The 17,529-nt window shown below is 42.5% G+C and overlaps 2 protein-coding genes across 2 annotated transcripts in view; both read right to left on the minus strand.

The window, feature by feature from the left end:
• Positions 1-5,270, minus strand: part of LOC308343026 (protocadherin gamma-C4) — a gene marked incomplete at its 5' end in the record, with an annotated part of 174,801 nt that extends 169,531 nt beyond the window's left edge. Inside the window, one exon of the mRNA XM_080803842.1 lies at positions 2,847-5,270. Within this exon, the coding sequence (XP_080659968.1) occupies positions 2,847-5,270 (2,424 nt within the window). The remainder of the gene's footprint in view (positions 1-2,846) is intronic.
• Positions 5,271-12,867: 7,597 nt separating this feature from the next.
• Positions 12,868-15,303, minus strand: LOC308343323 (protocadherin gamma-A1-like; the record flags this gene model as incomplete). Its single annotated transcript, XM_080804341.1, has 1 exon — positions 12,868-15,303. One exon carries the CDS (start codon positions 15,301-15,303, stop codon positions 12,868-12,870), a length of 2,436 nt encoding a protein of 811 aa, XP_080660467.1.
• Between the last annotated feature and the right edge of the window lie 2,226 nt (positions 15,304-17,529).

Genomic DNA, 17,529 nt, shown 5'->3' on the forward strand with positions numbered 1-17,529 from the left:
GTCTTTATCAGAGGTCATGGGATTGGTGTCTATTTCACACACTTGAATTGCTATAAATTAAAGTATGTAACTTCAAGTTCCTTGGGAAGCCATGCTCTAACCTTAACACCACCAATATTGCTTCAAACACGCTGGAGTTACTATTTTGAAATGTTCAAAGTTTAAAAACCACAAGAAAAATAAGCCATATTTATAATTATACTTACTGAAGTTTGTCCTTGATAGCATGACATCTTAGTTTCAATATTTGTAATTTAACAAATTCATTAAACAAACATAAAATTGGATGTTAGATGATATGTGGGGATTTAAGGTAAATGATATGAACATAACCACTTCCCTTCCCTGAAAAGCTATGAAGATAAAATCAAACAAGGAATTCCAGTGCATTGAGAAAACTACCAAAATGGAAGAAGCCAAAGATGATGGGAGGGCCTCCAACCTGGCATGGAGATGAGCAAAGACTCTCTCAAGAAACATAATAGGAGGGGTGCCCAGGTGGCTCTGTCAGATAAGCGACTGCCTTCAGATCAGGTCATGATCCTTGGGTCCTGGGATCAAGACCCGCATCGGGCGCCCTGCTCAGCGGACAGCCTGCTTCTCCCTCTCCCTCTGCCTCCTGCTCTGCCTACTTGTGCTAACTCTCTGCCAAAAACAAACAAACAAAACAAAACAAAACATAACAGGAATGGATCAGGGAAAAGGTCTGGATGTGAGAGAGAACAGTATGGCAATGTCTAGATGTGAGAGAGAAATCAAAGAACTTCAGGGTACCGGAAGTAATTCACTTTGTCTAAATCTAGAGTGAGGGTGTTTTTTAAAGACCCAAACTAAAACTAGTAGAAATAAACTTTTGTGTTATGTTCCAGAAATGCTCTCTCTGTATTTGTTTTCCTCTCCAAGCACAGAAATAGAAATCCATTTGTCATTTCAAGCATGTACTGTTATAAATTTATCCATAAGGCATTTATTCTTGTGAAGAGATAATATAAACACTATAAGGAACTGTCTTTAATTTTTCTCAGTTTATACTTTATTTATTACCTAGAAGTAAAGGTGTTATGATGTATTATTCCACAATAAGTTTCAGTTTTATCTCCTAGAGAATTACATAATAGTAATAAAACACAAGAGGCACATTGGCTTAGATCAGCTCTCCTCAAATGCATTTAAGTATAATTAAAAATCACAGTACCTTGAAAGATGATGATACCATTAAACACAAGATTCGGTTAGTACATGATTACTTCCAAATCAAAATTTAAAATGATCTCAGTTACAGAGAATATTACTGTGGTCTTTGTTCTCCATTATTAAAAGCAAAACGAACATACTAAACGCCAACATGGAAAGAAGAATGAGGAAGAAAGACAGTGGTTGTGAGGGAGACTAAGGTTAGGTGAGGGACTGGAAATATTTTTAACACTGCTGTGAGTAGGAATCTTTGAGAGGAGAAATGTATAAGGAGGATTTTTTAGGGGCAATTATTTTATCTGGCCTTTGAATCCCTTGAGGATATATATCATTTTTAATGATAGAAATTAAATGTGGTTTCCAGATATGAGAAAATAAAAACATCGAAGAGAAACACATTTACTCTTACACTACCCATTTATTATAGAGCAAACAATAATTCAATCATTTTGTTAAGCAACAATTACTTTATCTTTAAAAAGATTTTATTTATTTATTTATTTGAGAGGGATTACAAGCAGGGGGAGTAGGAGAGGGAGATGCAGGTGCCCCACAGAGCACAGAGCCCCAATGTGGGGCTCAATCCCAGGATTCCAGGATCACGATCTGAGCCAAACACAGATGCTTAATGACTGAGCCACCCAGGCGCCCCCAACAACTACTTTAGAAATCAGTAGGATTTTTAACTAAGCTGAGATACCATGACATACCTTCCTAAAATACAGTGAAGCATATATATTTCTAAATTTCCATTTTTTAAAAAGGGAAGGTCATACAAATCAAATAAAATGAAGAACCTCACTGCCAAACTGAAGGAAAATTATTAAAATTCCGTGAGAAGAGGGGCACCTGGGTGGCTCAGTGGGTTGAAGCCTCTGCTTTCGGCTCGGGTCATGATCCCAGGGTCCTGGGATCAAGCCTTGCATCTGGCTCTCTGCTCAGCAGGGAGCCTATTTCCCTCTCTCTCTCTGCCTGCCTCTCTGCCTGCTTGTGATCTCTGTCAAATAAATAAATAAAATCTTTAAAAAAATGAAATAAAATTCCGTGAGAAGAAACTACAGCATTTCATTACTCATAGATCAAAATATAAAACAAAAACCATGACTTTTAATGCACTTGCATAAACATAAAATTCAACTTTCATTTTTAAAAATTTTCTTTTTATTTTATTTTTTAAAAAGTAAACTCTACCCCCAACATAGGGCTCAAACTAACCACCACCAGGTCAAGACTCACATGGTTCACCAACTGAGCCAGCCAGGGGCATTTCAACCTTCATATTTCTAAGAGAGAAAGAATTATTGACCCAGGCAGATGAGATGATTTGTCCAGGGATGGGAAAGAAAGTATGAGAAAGCAGATATACCAGTTCTTAATGGAATGCTCTTTGATAACCTAAATATAATATTCACCTGATACTAACTCCTGATTTATATTCATGATAAATGATTCTAGCCCCCCTTCCCCTTACAGGGTGTAAACACTTAGAAATTCTGAGAAATAATTCGCCAAGACTAATTTCATAAGAACTGATATATTCACAAGGAAATATGAAAAATAGAAAAGATGTGGTAAACAAAGGAGGCAGCTAAGTAAATAAATACATGTTTATTTTAGCAATAGCTTGTAAGTATGTTGTGAAGGGAATTTACCTGGGGAACTGTTTCTTCTCCTTTATCTTCAAGTAAAGCCTGAGGTGCTGATAGAAAATCCTTTTTCTCACAGCTCTCCTGACTAATGAGCGTGTCCGCGTAGTTGGGCTGGGGGAAGATGAGGTGACTCTTGCGCGAGTCCGCGGTGAGGGAGACCTCGTGCGAATAGGTCTGCAGGAAAGCCCGCACCCCGTCCACGCCCACGAAGTGCGAGGCCGGCACGCCCACCAGCCCGCCTCCTGAAGCCTGGAGCAGACGCGACGCGTGCCAGCGCCTCAGCCTGAGCGCCAGCAGCACGATGACGAAGGCGAGGAAGACGCAGGAGACTGCCGCCACCGCCACCACCAGATAGAGCGTGAGGTCCGCATCGTCTGGGTCGGCGGGGGTCCCGATGCTGCCCAGGTCCGCCAGGACGTCCGGGATGCTGTCGGCCACGGCCACGGTGAGCGTGACGGTGGCCGACAGAGGGGGCTGCCCGTGATCCTGCACCGCCACCACCAGGCTCTGCTTGAGCGCGTCTCTGTCCAGCAGGGCCCGCGCTGTGCGCACCTCGCCCGTGTGCAGCCCCACCGCGAAGAGCCCTGGCTCGCTGGCCTTGAGCAGGCGGTAGGACAGCCAGGCGTTCTGGCCAGAGTCTCTGTCCACTGCCACCACCTTGGTGACCAGGTAGCCGGGCTCTGCGGAGCGGGGCGCCAGCTCCACGCCTGTGGAACCGTCAGTGGGGAGAGCGGGGTACAGGATTTCCGGCGTGTTGTCATTCTGGTCCAGCACGAATATGCTCAATGACACATTGCTGCTGAGGGGTGGGTTCCCATTGTCCGACGCAGTCAACCACAGTTGCAAATCCTGGAACTGCTCATAGTCAAAGGAGCGCAACGCATACACGATGCCGGTGTCAGAGTTGATGGAGATGTAAGAGGACAGGGGTGCACCCTGAAGAGTGTCTTCGGTCAAAGAATAAGTTACATGGGCATTGTCGTCACTGTCAGGGTCATGGGCCGACAGAGAAATGATAGAGGCACCTCTGGGATTGTTTTCAGGAATGTAGGCAGAGTAGGACCCGTGAGGGAAGGTGGGTGGGTTGTCATTGATGTCTGCCACCTGCAGCAAAATGTAAGCATCTGTGGACAGAAATGGTTTCCCTCCATCTTTAGCAGTCACAGTGATGTTGTAAAAGGAAAACTGTTCCCTGTCAAGGACTCTGGTTGTAACCAGTCGGTGGTAATTGTCCACTGATCTTTCTAACTTGAAAGGAAGGTTCTCAGGGAGTGAACATGTGATATATGCATTCAGCCCAGAGTCTCTGTCATGTACATTGAAAAGTGCAATTATGGTTCCTGGGGGAGAGTCTTCAGGAATTGAGCTAGTAGCAGATGTCATATAAAATTCTGGGGCATTGTCATTCACATCCAGAACTGTCACAATAACCTTTGTCCTGGTCAGAAGGCCGGGACCATCCTGAGCTTCAATATCAATTTCATGGACTTTGGCATCCTCAAAATCTAGACTCTTTGTGATTGTTATCTCTCCAGACATTGACTCAAGCTCAAATACCTCTGAGGTTTCTCCTGGGTTTTTCTCTTGAAAATATGCCACTTGGGCATTGTATCCCTCATCTGTGTCAGTGGCAGTCACTGTGAGTATCCGGGTGCCTATGGGCATATTCTCAGGAACACTTACACGGTACTCGGGCTGTGTAAATACGGGCGCGTTGTCATTCACATCCAGGACGGTAACGCGGATGCGGGAGGTGCCCGATCTGACCGGGCTGCCCCCATCCAAAGCCACAAGGACGAGGTGGTGAACGGCCTTTTCTTCGCGGTCCAGGGCAAGCTCCAGCACCAACTCAGGGTGCTTGTTCCCATCCACTCCGCTTCGCACATCCAGGGAGAAGTGGTCATTTGGGTTCAGTTCGTACTTCTGAAGTGTGTTTTCTCCTACGTCTGCATCATGCGCACTCTTTAGGGGAATTCGGAATCCCGGCGCAGTCGTTTCACTTATTTTTAGCTCTAGTTCCTCTACTCCAAAGCGAGGGGCATTATCATTAATATCTGTTATTTCCACTTCTACTGAATAAATGTTTAATTTGTCTTCCAGGAGTATGTTAAAATTCACCAGGCACTGCACGCTCTGAGCACAGAGCTCCTCTCGGTCTATCCTGTCCTTGGTGACCAAACTGCCACTTCGCGGGTTCAGAGCAAAAAGCTGCGTCCTACCTCTGGAGATGATGCGGACTCCACGCTCTGCCAGTGCCAAGGGCTCCAGCCCCAGGTCCTTGGCGATGTCACCCACAAAGGAGCCTTTGGCGGTCTCTTCTGGCACAGAATAGTGCATCTGCCCAGCTCCGACTTCCCACAAGATGGCCAAAAGAAAGCAGAGCAGGGTAAGTCTTCCACGTTGCGGCAATTTTCGCAGAGCCGCCATTTCTTCTGCTGCAATCTTTTCTCCCATGAAACTTCCAGCACCCAGTGTGAGATTCTGAAAGTCTTTATTCCTCAGGGTCTGAGGGGACCAGGATTCACAGGACCCAGGTCACCGTAGAGAGAACTTTCAGCTGCTGGACTGATTTTTTTCCCCCGTCCGGAAGCTTGGGGGCCAAGCGCCCAGCCCTTTTTGTTGTGGGAGCGGTAATGTTGGACTGGGTGTCTTGCAGGATTTTACTTCTAAGGTGGTCAACAGCGACGCTCAGAGGCCTAAGTAATTTCTGCACCCTCTAAGGCAAACCCAAAGTTACTTCTTGCTTGTTAGCTTTGTGACTTTCAAGTTGCTTTGAAGAATCTTAGTTTTAAGATACCTTAGAAGTAGCTCTTTCAAGTCAGGAGTCTTTTTCTCAGAATTAATAAGAATGTGTAAACAAATGTGACCTTGATAGTAGTTGCTAGGGAAGTGTTACTACTGAACACTCAAGGCATCCATCAAGGCTGCTTCTGCCCTTGCTCCAAACATCTCTAACTTCTTATTTTATATTCAAAGACAGTAAGATCAACTTTAGAACATTAGCTACATTATCTTCTAAGGTCATATATTTTGGATTTCTGTGCTTGATGCCTTAGAATTAAACTGCAACATCTGTATTTTAAAAAGTGAATTATCCAACACTTAATTGGGTGACTATTGTATACCCGGCAATTTGCCTGTTTGTTGCCTATTTGTTCATAAGAAATGATGAACCTGATGAACACAGTCCTTGCTCTCAGAAAGCTTACAGTATAGGGGAGGACAGAGAAAACTAAATAGAATATTTTAATAGAATATGTTAACTGCTACAAAGGTGGGAAACACTGAGCAATGGAAAGGGGTACATAAGAAGGGTATCCAACCTAGATCTGGGGGTCAAAAATTTTCCAAGGCATTACTAAAGATGTCATAAAGGGTAGGAACAAAGGGTAGGAATGGATGAAGAGGCTGGAATAGTGTTCTAGACCCTCAGTACAAATGCTTGGAGGTGGAAGGCCACATGGAATGTTAAGGAAAGTGAAGGGGATTTTTCTATGTTCTCCTTTTTCTTTTTAAAGATTTTGTTTATTTCTTTGAGAGAGCACAAATAAAGGGGAAAGTCAGAGGGAGAAGGCAATTAGACTCCCCACTGAGCAGAGAGCCTGGCCTGGGGATCCTAGGACCCTGAGAACACAACCTGAGCCGAAGGGAGACGCTTAACTCACTGAGCCACCCAGGTGCCCCTGTTCTTCTTTTTCAAGATTGTTTTGGCTATTTGAGGTTCCTTGCTACTTCATATGAATTTTAGAATTTTTTTTCTATTTCTGCAAAAAAAAAATCATTGGGATTTTGATAGGGATTACACTGAATCTGTAGATTGCTTTGGGTAGTCCTCTAAGTTTTTGATAAGTACTCTATCAGGTTAAGGATGTTTCCTTCAATTACTATTTTGCTAAACAATTTTAATCATGTGTTGAGTATTCTCAAGAGCTTTATTATGCCTCTATTTAAATGAATATGTTGCTTTTTATCTTTAATCTCTTAATACGGAGTTTTGCATTATTAGATTTTCTTATATTATGATATCCTTGCATCCTTAAAATAAACTCTACTTAGTCATAATTATAAATTTTTTAATATATAGATTGGGTTTGATAATATCTTAATTAAAATTTTGAATCAACTTCTTAAATGAGACTGCCCACTTCTGATCTCACGTCAGTCTCTATCTTTTGGTTTCTTCTTTGTTGAGCTTTTTTCATTTTTATTTTTATCTATTCCTCTAAGAATGGAAAAAAATGGAAACCAGTGATATTGACTCACCTGGTTTTGTAGTAGGGCCTCTACTTTTTTAGATTTTTAAAATCTTTTCATCAACATCGTTTTGATGTTTTCAATACTCATTGAATAACTGTTCAACATCCCTTACTGCAGCTCTCTAAAGAATTACTGTTATTTGGTGCCTTGGTGGCTCAGTTGGTTAATCAACTGCCTTCGGCTCAGGTCATGATCCTGGAGTCCTTGGATGGAGTCCCACACCAGGCTCCCTGCTCTACAGGGAGTCTGCTTCTCCCTCTGACCCTCTCCTCTCTCACTCTCTCTCTCTCAGATAAATAAATTTTTAACAATCTTAAAAAAAAGAATTATCTGTTCTTTGTCTTTGGCAATAGCTGGTTTTACTCTGATATTATTTCCCACGCATGCTTCTTGCTTTGAATCAAATTGTTTTATTTTCTCCCAGTCTCTCTTGCTTTTCTTTCTCCTTTTCCAAGTCTTTGTTTTTAATCAGAATTTGGGGTTTTCTTTTAGAATCCTTAAAAAGAATTTTTTTAGTTGGCCACCTGCCTACTCTATATTAGTCCCAGCACTGGACTTCACAGAATTTTAATTTCTCCCCACTGGTCTCAGTATGACTTTTATTGTCTGCTTCTATTGCTTCATCATCAGAATTCTTCCTTGTTTGTATATTAATAAGTTATACTCCAAGCTTTGTTTTTTCCCTATTATTTTCTTAAAGTTCATGCTGATACGATGTTTCTGGTTTGCCTTGTTTCTTGAGTGTCTTGCTAAACTCACTTATTTAAAAATAATTTGTTTTGGGGGCGCCTGGGTGGCTCAGTGGGTTAAAGCCTCTGCCTTCGGATCAAGCCATGATCCCAGAGTCCTGGGATCGAGTCCTGGGATCGAGCCCTGCATCGGGCTCTCTGCTCAGCAGGGAGCCTGCTTCCTCCTCTCTCTCTGCCTGCCTCTCTGCCTCCTTGTGATCTCTTTCTCTGTCAAATAAATAAATAAAATCTTTAAAAAAATAAAGTAAAATAATTTGTTTTGCTTTTAGTTATTTTGTCTATAAATTTACCCCTAGGTACTCTTTCAGCTGTATTCCACAATTTAATTTAATTTTAAATAGGCTCCACATCCAACATGGGGCGCAAACTCATGACCCTGAGATCAAGAGTTGCATGTTCAACTGATTGAGCCAACCAGGTGTCCCTGTATTCCACAGTTTTAAATAATATTTTAATTTTTGTTCCTTTTTTTAAAAGATTTTATTTATTTATTTACAGACAGGGATCACAAGTAGGCAGAGAGGCGGGGGTGGGGGCGGGGAGCAGGCACCCTGCTGAGTGGGAAGCCCCATGCGGGGCTCATACCAGGACCCTGGGATGATGACCTAAGCTGGAGGCAGACGCTTAACCATCTGAACCACCCAGGCGCCCCTAATTTTTGTTCCTTTCTAAATAGTTCTTATTTCCATTGTGATTTTTTTAAATCCAAGAGTAATTTAGGGGTATAGATTTAAGTGTCCAAACTTTTTTTGTTTCCTTATATTATTGTTAAATATTTGCTTTGTAATTTTCCAGTTTTATTGAGGTATAATTAATAAATAAAAGTATAATATTTTTTTAAAGATTTTATTTATTTATTTGACAGACAGAGATCACAAGTAGGCAGAGAGGCAGGCATCGAGAGAGGAGGAAGCAGGCTCCCTGCCAAGCAGAGAGCCCGATGCGGGGCTCGATGCCAGGACCCTGGAATCATGACCTGAGCCGAAGGCAGCGGCTTTAACCCACTGAGCCACCGAGGTGCCCCATAAAATTGTAAGATATTTAAACTGTGCAACGTAATGATATCATTTATGTATACATCATGAAAGGATTCCCCTTATTGATTTAATTAACACATCCATCACCTCAAATATTTACTTCCTTATATGTGTAAGAACATTTAAGTTCTCTCTGAAGAAATTTCTATTATACAACACAATTTAATATTATCAATTGTAGTCTCCATGTTATACAATAGATACTCAGGCCTTATTCTTTTCTTTTTTTTTTTTTTTTAAAGATTTTATTTATTTATTTGACAGACAGAGATCACAAGTAGACAGAGAGGCAGGCGGAGAGAGAGGGAAGCAGGCTCCCTGCCGAGCAGAGAGCCCGATGCGGGACTCGATCCCAGGACCCTGAGATCATGACCCGAGCCGAAGGCAGCGGCTTAACCCACTGAGCCACCCAGGCGCCCTATTCTTTTCTTTTAAAGATTTTATTTGTCTATTTGACAGAGAGAGAGAGCGCGAGAGCCGAGTATGCGAGCACAAGCAGGGGGAGCGGCAGGCAAAGGAGAGGAAGAAGCAGGCTCACCAAGCAGGAAGACCAAAGCAGGACTCCATCCCAGCACCATGGGATCATGACCTGAGCCGAAGGCAGACGCTTAAGGACTGAGCCACCCAGGAGTCCCAGGCCTTATTCATCTTAAAACTGTAAGTTTGTGGGGCGCCTGGGTGGCTCAGTGGGATGGGGCCGCTGCCTTCGGCTCCGGTCGTGGTCCAGGCGTCCTGGGATCCAGCCCCACGTCGGGCTCTCTGCTCGGCGGGGACCCTGCTTCCTCCCTTCTCTCTCTGCCTGCCTCTCTGCCTGCTTGTGATCTGTCTGTCAAATAAATAAATAAAATCTTTAAAAAAATTTTTAAAAAAACTACGTTTGTACCCTGTTACCTATCTGTCTCTATTTTCCCCACCCCAGCTTTATGGATTAAGTACATGTTATAAGGCACATATATTATTGATACTTTGAAATTTACTCCTTTTTATGACTATGTAGTAAATTGCTGTAGATTCCATATGTTCATGTAAAGAATGGCTATTCTGTACTTGTTGTACATAGGATTCTATACAGATTTATTAGATCAAGTTTATAGATTCTATTGTTCAAATTTTCTGTATGCTTAGTAATTTTGTCCCTGTGGGGTATATTATTTCTTATGACACCGAGTTTAAATCTACTGGTATTCTTTTCAAAGCTATATTGTTCAGTGATGGGGGCTTATATTTTTTATATCTTTCTGTTTGTCTGGTTTTTCATAATTATGAGCAGTTCATTAAAAAAAAAATCACCACTGGGGCACCTGGGTGGCTCGGTTCTTAAGCGTCTGCCTTCGCCTCCAGTCATGATTCCAGGGTCCTAGGATCAAGCCCCACATCGGATTTCCTTCTCAGCGGGAAGCCTGTTTCTCCCTCTCCCACTCCACCTGCTTGTGTTCCCTTTCTTGCTGTGTCTCTCTCTGTCAAATAAATAAATAAAATCTTTTAAAAAATCACCATTAATGTTTGTTGTCTTAAACACTACTTGCTGTTATATTAAAACTGACATGACTGCTTTCTTTTGTGTGTCCACATATATATTTTTATTTTCACTATTTTAGTAGAATTTGTTTTAAGCATGTATCTTGTTGGCAGAATATAGATGGGTTTTAAAAATCATCTGGCTTGGTAATCTCTGTATTTTAATAGGTAAACTTAGCTAATTTATATACACATAAAATCAAAAATTTTAAATTAACAGGAGCTGAGAAAATCTAGAATTGAAATAACTAATGTAACTTTTTTTAAATGTCACTTTAAAAAAAGATTTATTTATATGAGAAAGAGAGAGAAAAAAAAGTGCATGCACATGGGGAGGGCCAGAGGAGCAGAGTCAAGCCGACTCCCCGCTGAGCATGGAGCCCACTGGAGGGATCCATCCCAGGACCCTGAGGTCATGACCTGAGCTGAAACCAAGAATAAGATGCTTAACCAATTGAGCCACCTAGCTGCCCCATGAAATAACTTACGTTATTGAGAGTGTACTCCAAACAGAAAATAAAAATAAAAATCAACACTTAGACATATAGAAGGATGAGAGAATTTTTTAAAAAGCCATCATACAGAAAACAGAGATACCTTAAAGATAATGACAATTTGTTGAAAGTATCTCACTAGCAACAATAACTCCAGAAGACAATGTTTCAGCATTTTGGTTTGCAGATTTAAGTGGAAGAGTTTCTTAATTGCTCTCTCTCTTCTATTTTCTCTCCCACTCTCCCTCCCTCCTGGGTTCAGGGTTTTGTCTCTTATAGTTTTGAAATTGTTTTTATTCCAGGTCCCAGGCCATAAGTAGGTCTTTTAATGGTGTGCAGCAGTAGTAGTGTGAATATTACAGCTCATGTCTAAGAAACTTGGTGTTCATTTTCTGAAGCTAGCACCTGTATCCACTTTTCGCCTTTGGTCTGCAGGTTGCAAAAAGTCATGACCACAGGAATTGGTAGGCAGCATTTTCATGCAATTTCTCCCTGTTTTAGGTAGTTGAGGGGCCGAAGTGCTTATTTTGGATTCTAGTAGTAAGTCTGTAGTAAGTCTGGCTCGGGTTCCTTGTTTAGCCTGAAGCACTCTGTCCCTGTCACAGTGCTGGAACGACCTCCTGATCTTATGCCTGTATCTATGCCAAGACGAGAATTCCCATAGCTTTAATGTGGCTCACCACTTTCTGTTCCATCTCTGACCCATATATATATTTATCTTTTATTTATGCCTTACCAAGCTTTTGATTTCTTATTTTTATAGTTTGTATAGCTCTTTAATTTATTGGAGCAGAGTAAAAAAAGCATGGACTTACTCCCCTATGATACATTTTTTTTTTTTTAGATTTTAAAAAGATTTATTTATTTATTTATTTTTAAGATTTATTTATTTATTTATTTGACAGACAGAGATCACAAGTAGGCAGAGAGGCAGGCAGAGGGAGAGGGAGGAAGCAGGCTCCCCGCCGAGCAGAGAGCCGGACCCAGGGCTCAATCCCAGGACCCTGGGACCATGACCTGAGCCAAAGGCAGAGGCTTGACCCACCGAGACACCCAGGCGCCCCCCATGATACATTTCTTGAGAAGAGTTAACACACATTAAGATAGAATATATACTTGGTTTTTGTTAGTCGCTTCCATTATAGGTATAATATACAAGTCAGGAGGCTTCAAAACAACTTCTCAAGTTGCATAGTAAATTTCCTGTCATTCACTTTATTACCTCATCTCATAAGTTCTTAAACATCTAATGTATTCCTCAGAATGCATGAATTATCTCAAAATAAAAGATGAAACAAAGGGCTAAGATATTCCACAAAAATTGACTATATATATATATATATATATTCATTCCTATAATTTAATCCTAACACAACTAAAAATAATATTTTAGACAACCTTTACCTCTTCAAATGTCCCCAAGTAAAAGAGGCCTTGCCAGATGACATTTATTTTAAGTTTAGGGATAAATTAGTATTTTTAACTGAGAGAAATTTAAAACATTGTTAGTCACATAAATATTGGTGGGTCTTTTCTAGTCAAACCCTATCCTTGCCAGATAAGAGAATGGTAGAACAAGAAAAATAAAATTATTTGACCAGAGGAATGCAAGAAAATATTAGAAGTCATATTTTCTTGTTTCTGATGCAAAGCTCTTCATTTTTAAAATATTTTATTTATGTATTTGAAAGAGAGATCACAAGTAGGCAGAGAGAGAGGGGGGAAGCAGGCCTCCCGCTAAGTGGAGAACCCGAGGTGGGGCTCGATCCCAGGACGCTGGGATCATGACCTGAGCCAAAGGCAGAGGCTTAACCCACTTAACCCACTCAGGTGCCCCTGGATATAAATATTTAATAATAATTTCCCAGAATCTGTAAATAGAAATCTACAAAAATATGTGGGAAATAGAACTGTTAATAGTAAAGAGTGACAGTAAATAAACTCAGTAATTATTTTTACATAGATAAATTTAGTAAAAGTTTACCTGAGAAAATATTTCCTTTTTGTCTTCAAGTAAATCCTGAGATATCAGAAGAGGCTCGCTTTTCCCACAGCTTTCCTGACTGATGAGCGTGTCCGCATAGTTGGGCTGGGGGAAGATGAGGTGACTCTTGCGCGAGTCCGCGGTGAGGGAGACCTCGTGCGAATAGGTCTGCAGGAAAGTCCGCACCCCGTCCACGCCCACGAAGTGCGAGGCCGGCACGCCCACCAGCCCGCCTCCTGAAGCCTGGAGCAGACGCGACGCGTGCCAGCGCCTCAGCCTGAGCGCCAGCAGCACGATGACGAAGGCGAGGAAGACGCAGGAGACTGCCGCCACCGCCACCACCAGATAGAGCGTGAGGTCCGCATCGTCTGGGTCGGCGGGGGTCCCGATGCTGCCCAGGTCCGCCAGGACGTCCGGGATGCTGTCGGCCACGGCCACGGTGAGCGTGACGGTGGCCGACAGAGGGGGCTGCCCGTGATCCTGCACCGCCACCACCAGGCTCTGCTTGAGCGCGTCTCTGTCCAGCAGGGCCCGCGCTGTGCGCACCTCGCCCGTGTGCAGCCCCACCGCGAAGAGCCCTGGCTCGCTGGCCTTGAGCAGGCGGTAGGACAGCCAGGCGTTCTGGCCAGAGTCTCTGTCCACTGCCACCACCTTGGTGACCAGGTAGCCGGGCTCTGCGGAGCGGGGCGCCAGCTCCACGCCTGTGGAACTGTCAGTGGGGAGAGCGGGGTACAGGATTTCCGGCGTGTTGTCATTCTGGTCCAGCACGAACAGGCTCAGCGACACATTGCTGCTGAGCGGCGGGACCCCACTGTCACATGCTACCACTCTCAGCTGAAAGTCCTGGAACTGTTCATAGTCGAAGGATCTCAGGGCATATAAGACTCCAGTGTCTGAGTTGATGGAAACATACGAGGACAGAGGCACCCCCTGGATGGTGTCCTCCACCAAGGAGTAAGTGATTAGTGCATTCTCATTGCTGTCGGCATCATGGGCTGTTGCAGAAAAGAGGGAGGCACCTCGGGGGTTGTTTTCCAGAATGAAGGTAGAGTAGGAGTCCTGGGGAAAAACAGGGGGGTTGTCATTGATATCTGTCACTTGCAGTGAAATGTGAGTTTCAGTAGATAGAGCTGGAGTTCCCTGATCTGTTGCTGTTACTGTGATGTTGTACCTAGAGGTAAGTTCTCTGTCCAGTGTTCTTTCTGTCACTAAGTGGTAATAATTATCATCCAACTTTTCTAATTTAAAGGGGAGATTTCCAGGAATGGAACAGGTAGTATCACCATTGTCTCCAGAGTCCTGGTCATGCACACTGATAAGAGCAATTATAGCTCCAGGAGGAAAGTTTTCTGGAACTGAAGTGGTGACAGAGGTCATGGTCACCTCTGGGGCATTATCATTTATGTCCAGAACTTTGACCAGCACCTTAGCTCTGGCCATGAGGCCTGCCCCATCCTGAGCCTGAATTTCCATTGAATAAATTTTGTATTCTTCGAAATCCAGCGCTTCCTTATTTGATATTTCTCCCGTGTAAGAATCCAGCTGAAATATCTGGGCTATTTTGTGGTCTATATTGTGAAATGAGTATGTTACTTCCCCATTGACTCCTTCATCTGGGTCAGTAGCTTTTACTGTAAGCAGCCGAGTGCCCAGTCGCACATTCTCTGGGACACTTGTGTGGTACTGTGCTTGAGTAAATGCTGGAGGGTTGTCATTTGCATCTACCACCTGAACATGAATGCGGAGGGTTCCTGAAAGGACTGGGTTGCCCCCATCAGAGGCCGTGAGGAGGAGGTGGTGCACAGCTTCTTCTTCCCTATCCAGGGGACTCCGCAGCACCATCTCTGGGAGTTGGGATCCATCAGCTCCCTGTTGCACATCCAGGGAGAAATGAGGATTGGAGCTGAGCTGGTAGCTCTGCAGTGAATTCATACCCACATCAAGATCTTGCCCCAAAGGTAGAGGGATCCTGGTACCTGGAGTAGTTATTTCATTCATTTTAAATTCCACGTCCTCTAACTGAAACTGGGGAGTGTTGTCATTAATATCAATTATTTCCACTTCAACAGGGAAAAGCTTCATTTTATCCTCTACCAAGATGTTAAAGCTCACCAGACACTGCACACTCTGAGCACAGAGCTCCTCCCGGTCTATCCTGCCCGCTGTGACCAAGCTGCCACTTCGAGGGTTCAGAGCAAAAAGCTGCGTCCTACCTCTAGAGATGATGCGAACTCTGCGCTCCGTGAGCTCCTGAGGTTGCAGCCCCAGGTCTTCAGCGATGTTGCCCACGAAGAAAGCTTTATCTGTCTCTTCTGGCACCATGTATCGGATCTTCCCGGCCCAAGCTTCCCACGACAGCCCCAGAAAAAGGCATAGCAGGAACAGTTCGCTGCAGCTGGGCTGCTTCCTCCGAATCACCATTGCTCTCTCGCTTTGTAGTTTACTCCCAGTCTGGTACGAAGAGTATTGTTTCTCTGTTCTTCTAAGCCTAAATTAACCGAATTTTCAGGAGATTTCAGAGCGGAATGTGGTCCTGAAGTAGGGTCTGGGAAGCTTCAGGGAGACTGTTTTCAATCTGGCGGTGATGGAGGTTCTAAGAAGCTATTTTTTTTCTTTTTTCTTTGGGGGTGAGAGTGCGCACGCGCAGCCTGTATCTTCCAGACTGGTGAACAGCGGCGCCCACAGTCCTCACTAGTTACTACACTCGTAGATAATACCGAAACTTACCTTTGTTAACCTCATCGATCTTTCCTTAAGTCTTGGTTTATTGTCAAGAAAGAAGCTATTGATTCTATAATATAATATAATATATGCATGAAAATGAGAAACTATTGTGTTTATTTAATTAATCATATCTAACTGTTACTAAATTGCAATATACAGTAGAATCTCAGTATACCTAAGCTATCTGCTTTCTCTGTTTGCTATTCAGGTAATATCATCACAAGAGACAAAAATCATACCTCCACTTCTCTAGTATATCTTGACCACTTGACAGTTTCTCAGGCCACACCGAAGAGCAACTACCCTTTGACTGGTGAATCAAATAAAAACTAGAGGATGAATAAACTTTTAAAAATGTAAGCTAGACTTTTAAAAATTGGATTGTCCATTTTCTTTCCATTGTGCTTTGAATATTTATCAGAAACCTTTGAATTTTGAAGGATGTGCTTTAACCATTTCTTATTTTTTCAAAACTCGTTTCTGAAGTGTCTATGTATTATGTGGATTTTAAAAGACCTTTAATTCACTCAAAGGCAATATATTTTGAATAGAATAACACTGGGCTCTTGGAATTTCACTGGAAAATGTCATATGAGTATCTAATTTAGACTTCAAATTTAAGAGACACAAGAGGTAGTGATATTATTCTGCATGAGAAGGAAATGGCCACATCTTTATTTCTAGACAAGCCCTTAAAATAATATGTGTTCTCCTAAAATCACACTTAATATTTTCTCCAAGAGAAACTGGTTTTATTAATAGCAAAATTTTTAAACTAGATTGCTTTCCTTCTTTTACTCATTGCAAAATTAGTAAAAGTTTACTAAGTAAAATGCCTTGAGGCTTTGAGTGATTTATCTTTACCCAAAAGTTAGGGAAGAATGTTCTCTGCATTCCAGAGGTTAAAATTTTAGGAATAAATTGGGCCAGATACTGGCAGTCAACCTATGGATATGACTGAGAAGAGTAGAGAAAATAAAGCAATAAAGGAAACAAAGGTCACAAGAATAGTTCTTGGAAAGAGAATATCCATTCCTGTATAACCAAATCTATGGTTTCTCAGCTTCTCAAAACAAGCATATGGAGTCCAAAGGCAGAAACTTAAATATTCAGTGAACCTCTTTAAATATTGCAAGGAGAGGACTTTTTACCAGAAAATATAAGTTTTTAGAATGTGCACTAATAGGCACAAACTTTTCACCAATGGGACTGTCTGGACAAATGAAAGAAATTTAAAAACACACAGCAACTAGAAAGTGAATTTGTAGAGCTTCTCTTCCTCCAACAACAGCAAAAACCAAGTAGAGTTGATTTAGAATAGGATATTTACAAAATAAAAGTGTTAGAACTCACAGGTAAATATTTGAATCCAACGTAATACTGAAGGTTGCAGTGCAGGCACCAAAGAGAACATCCAGTTAAAAGATGTTTCTTGAGTCAACGAAATAAAATTAAAAATTTGCAAAATATCCGAAGCCACAAAAGGACTGCAGAAATAGGGCAAATCTCACTTGCTGAAGTAAAAGCACTTCAAATCTAGGCTTGGAGCAAAGACCGGACTGAAAGTAGGGCTGGAGGAGCCTCACAGGACCAGGGTGATAGCCAGAGTCACTGCGAGGAGAAGAGCATGGATACAAAGGACAAGGCCACAACCAGGTAAAACTGTGGCTCTGTCTGCCTGCCAGCAGGTACCATCCCATTGCTGGGTTCTGGCAGCAATTCCTCTAAACTGTAAGCAAAGACCAGCTATAGGATGATGACTCTTGGTATTGTGTGCAGTGACCAGCAAGCCCTGTAGAGCAGCGTATCTGCTGCTCACAGGACCACAGTGCTAATCTCACTCTTGTGCCTCCCCAGGTTGAAGAATCATATTAGCTGGTCTGAAGCATGTAATAGGATAGCCAGGCAAAGCTCTTCATTTGA

The sequence above is a fragment of the Martes martes genome (genome assembly GCF_963455335.1).
Source record: "Martes martes genome assembly, chromosome: 5".
NCBI lineage: Eukaryota > Metazoa > Chordata > Mammalia > Carnivora > Mustelidae > Martes > Martes martes.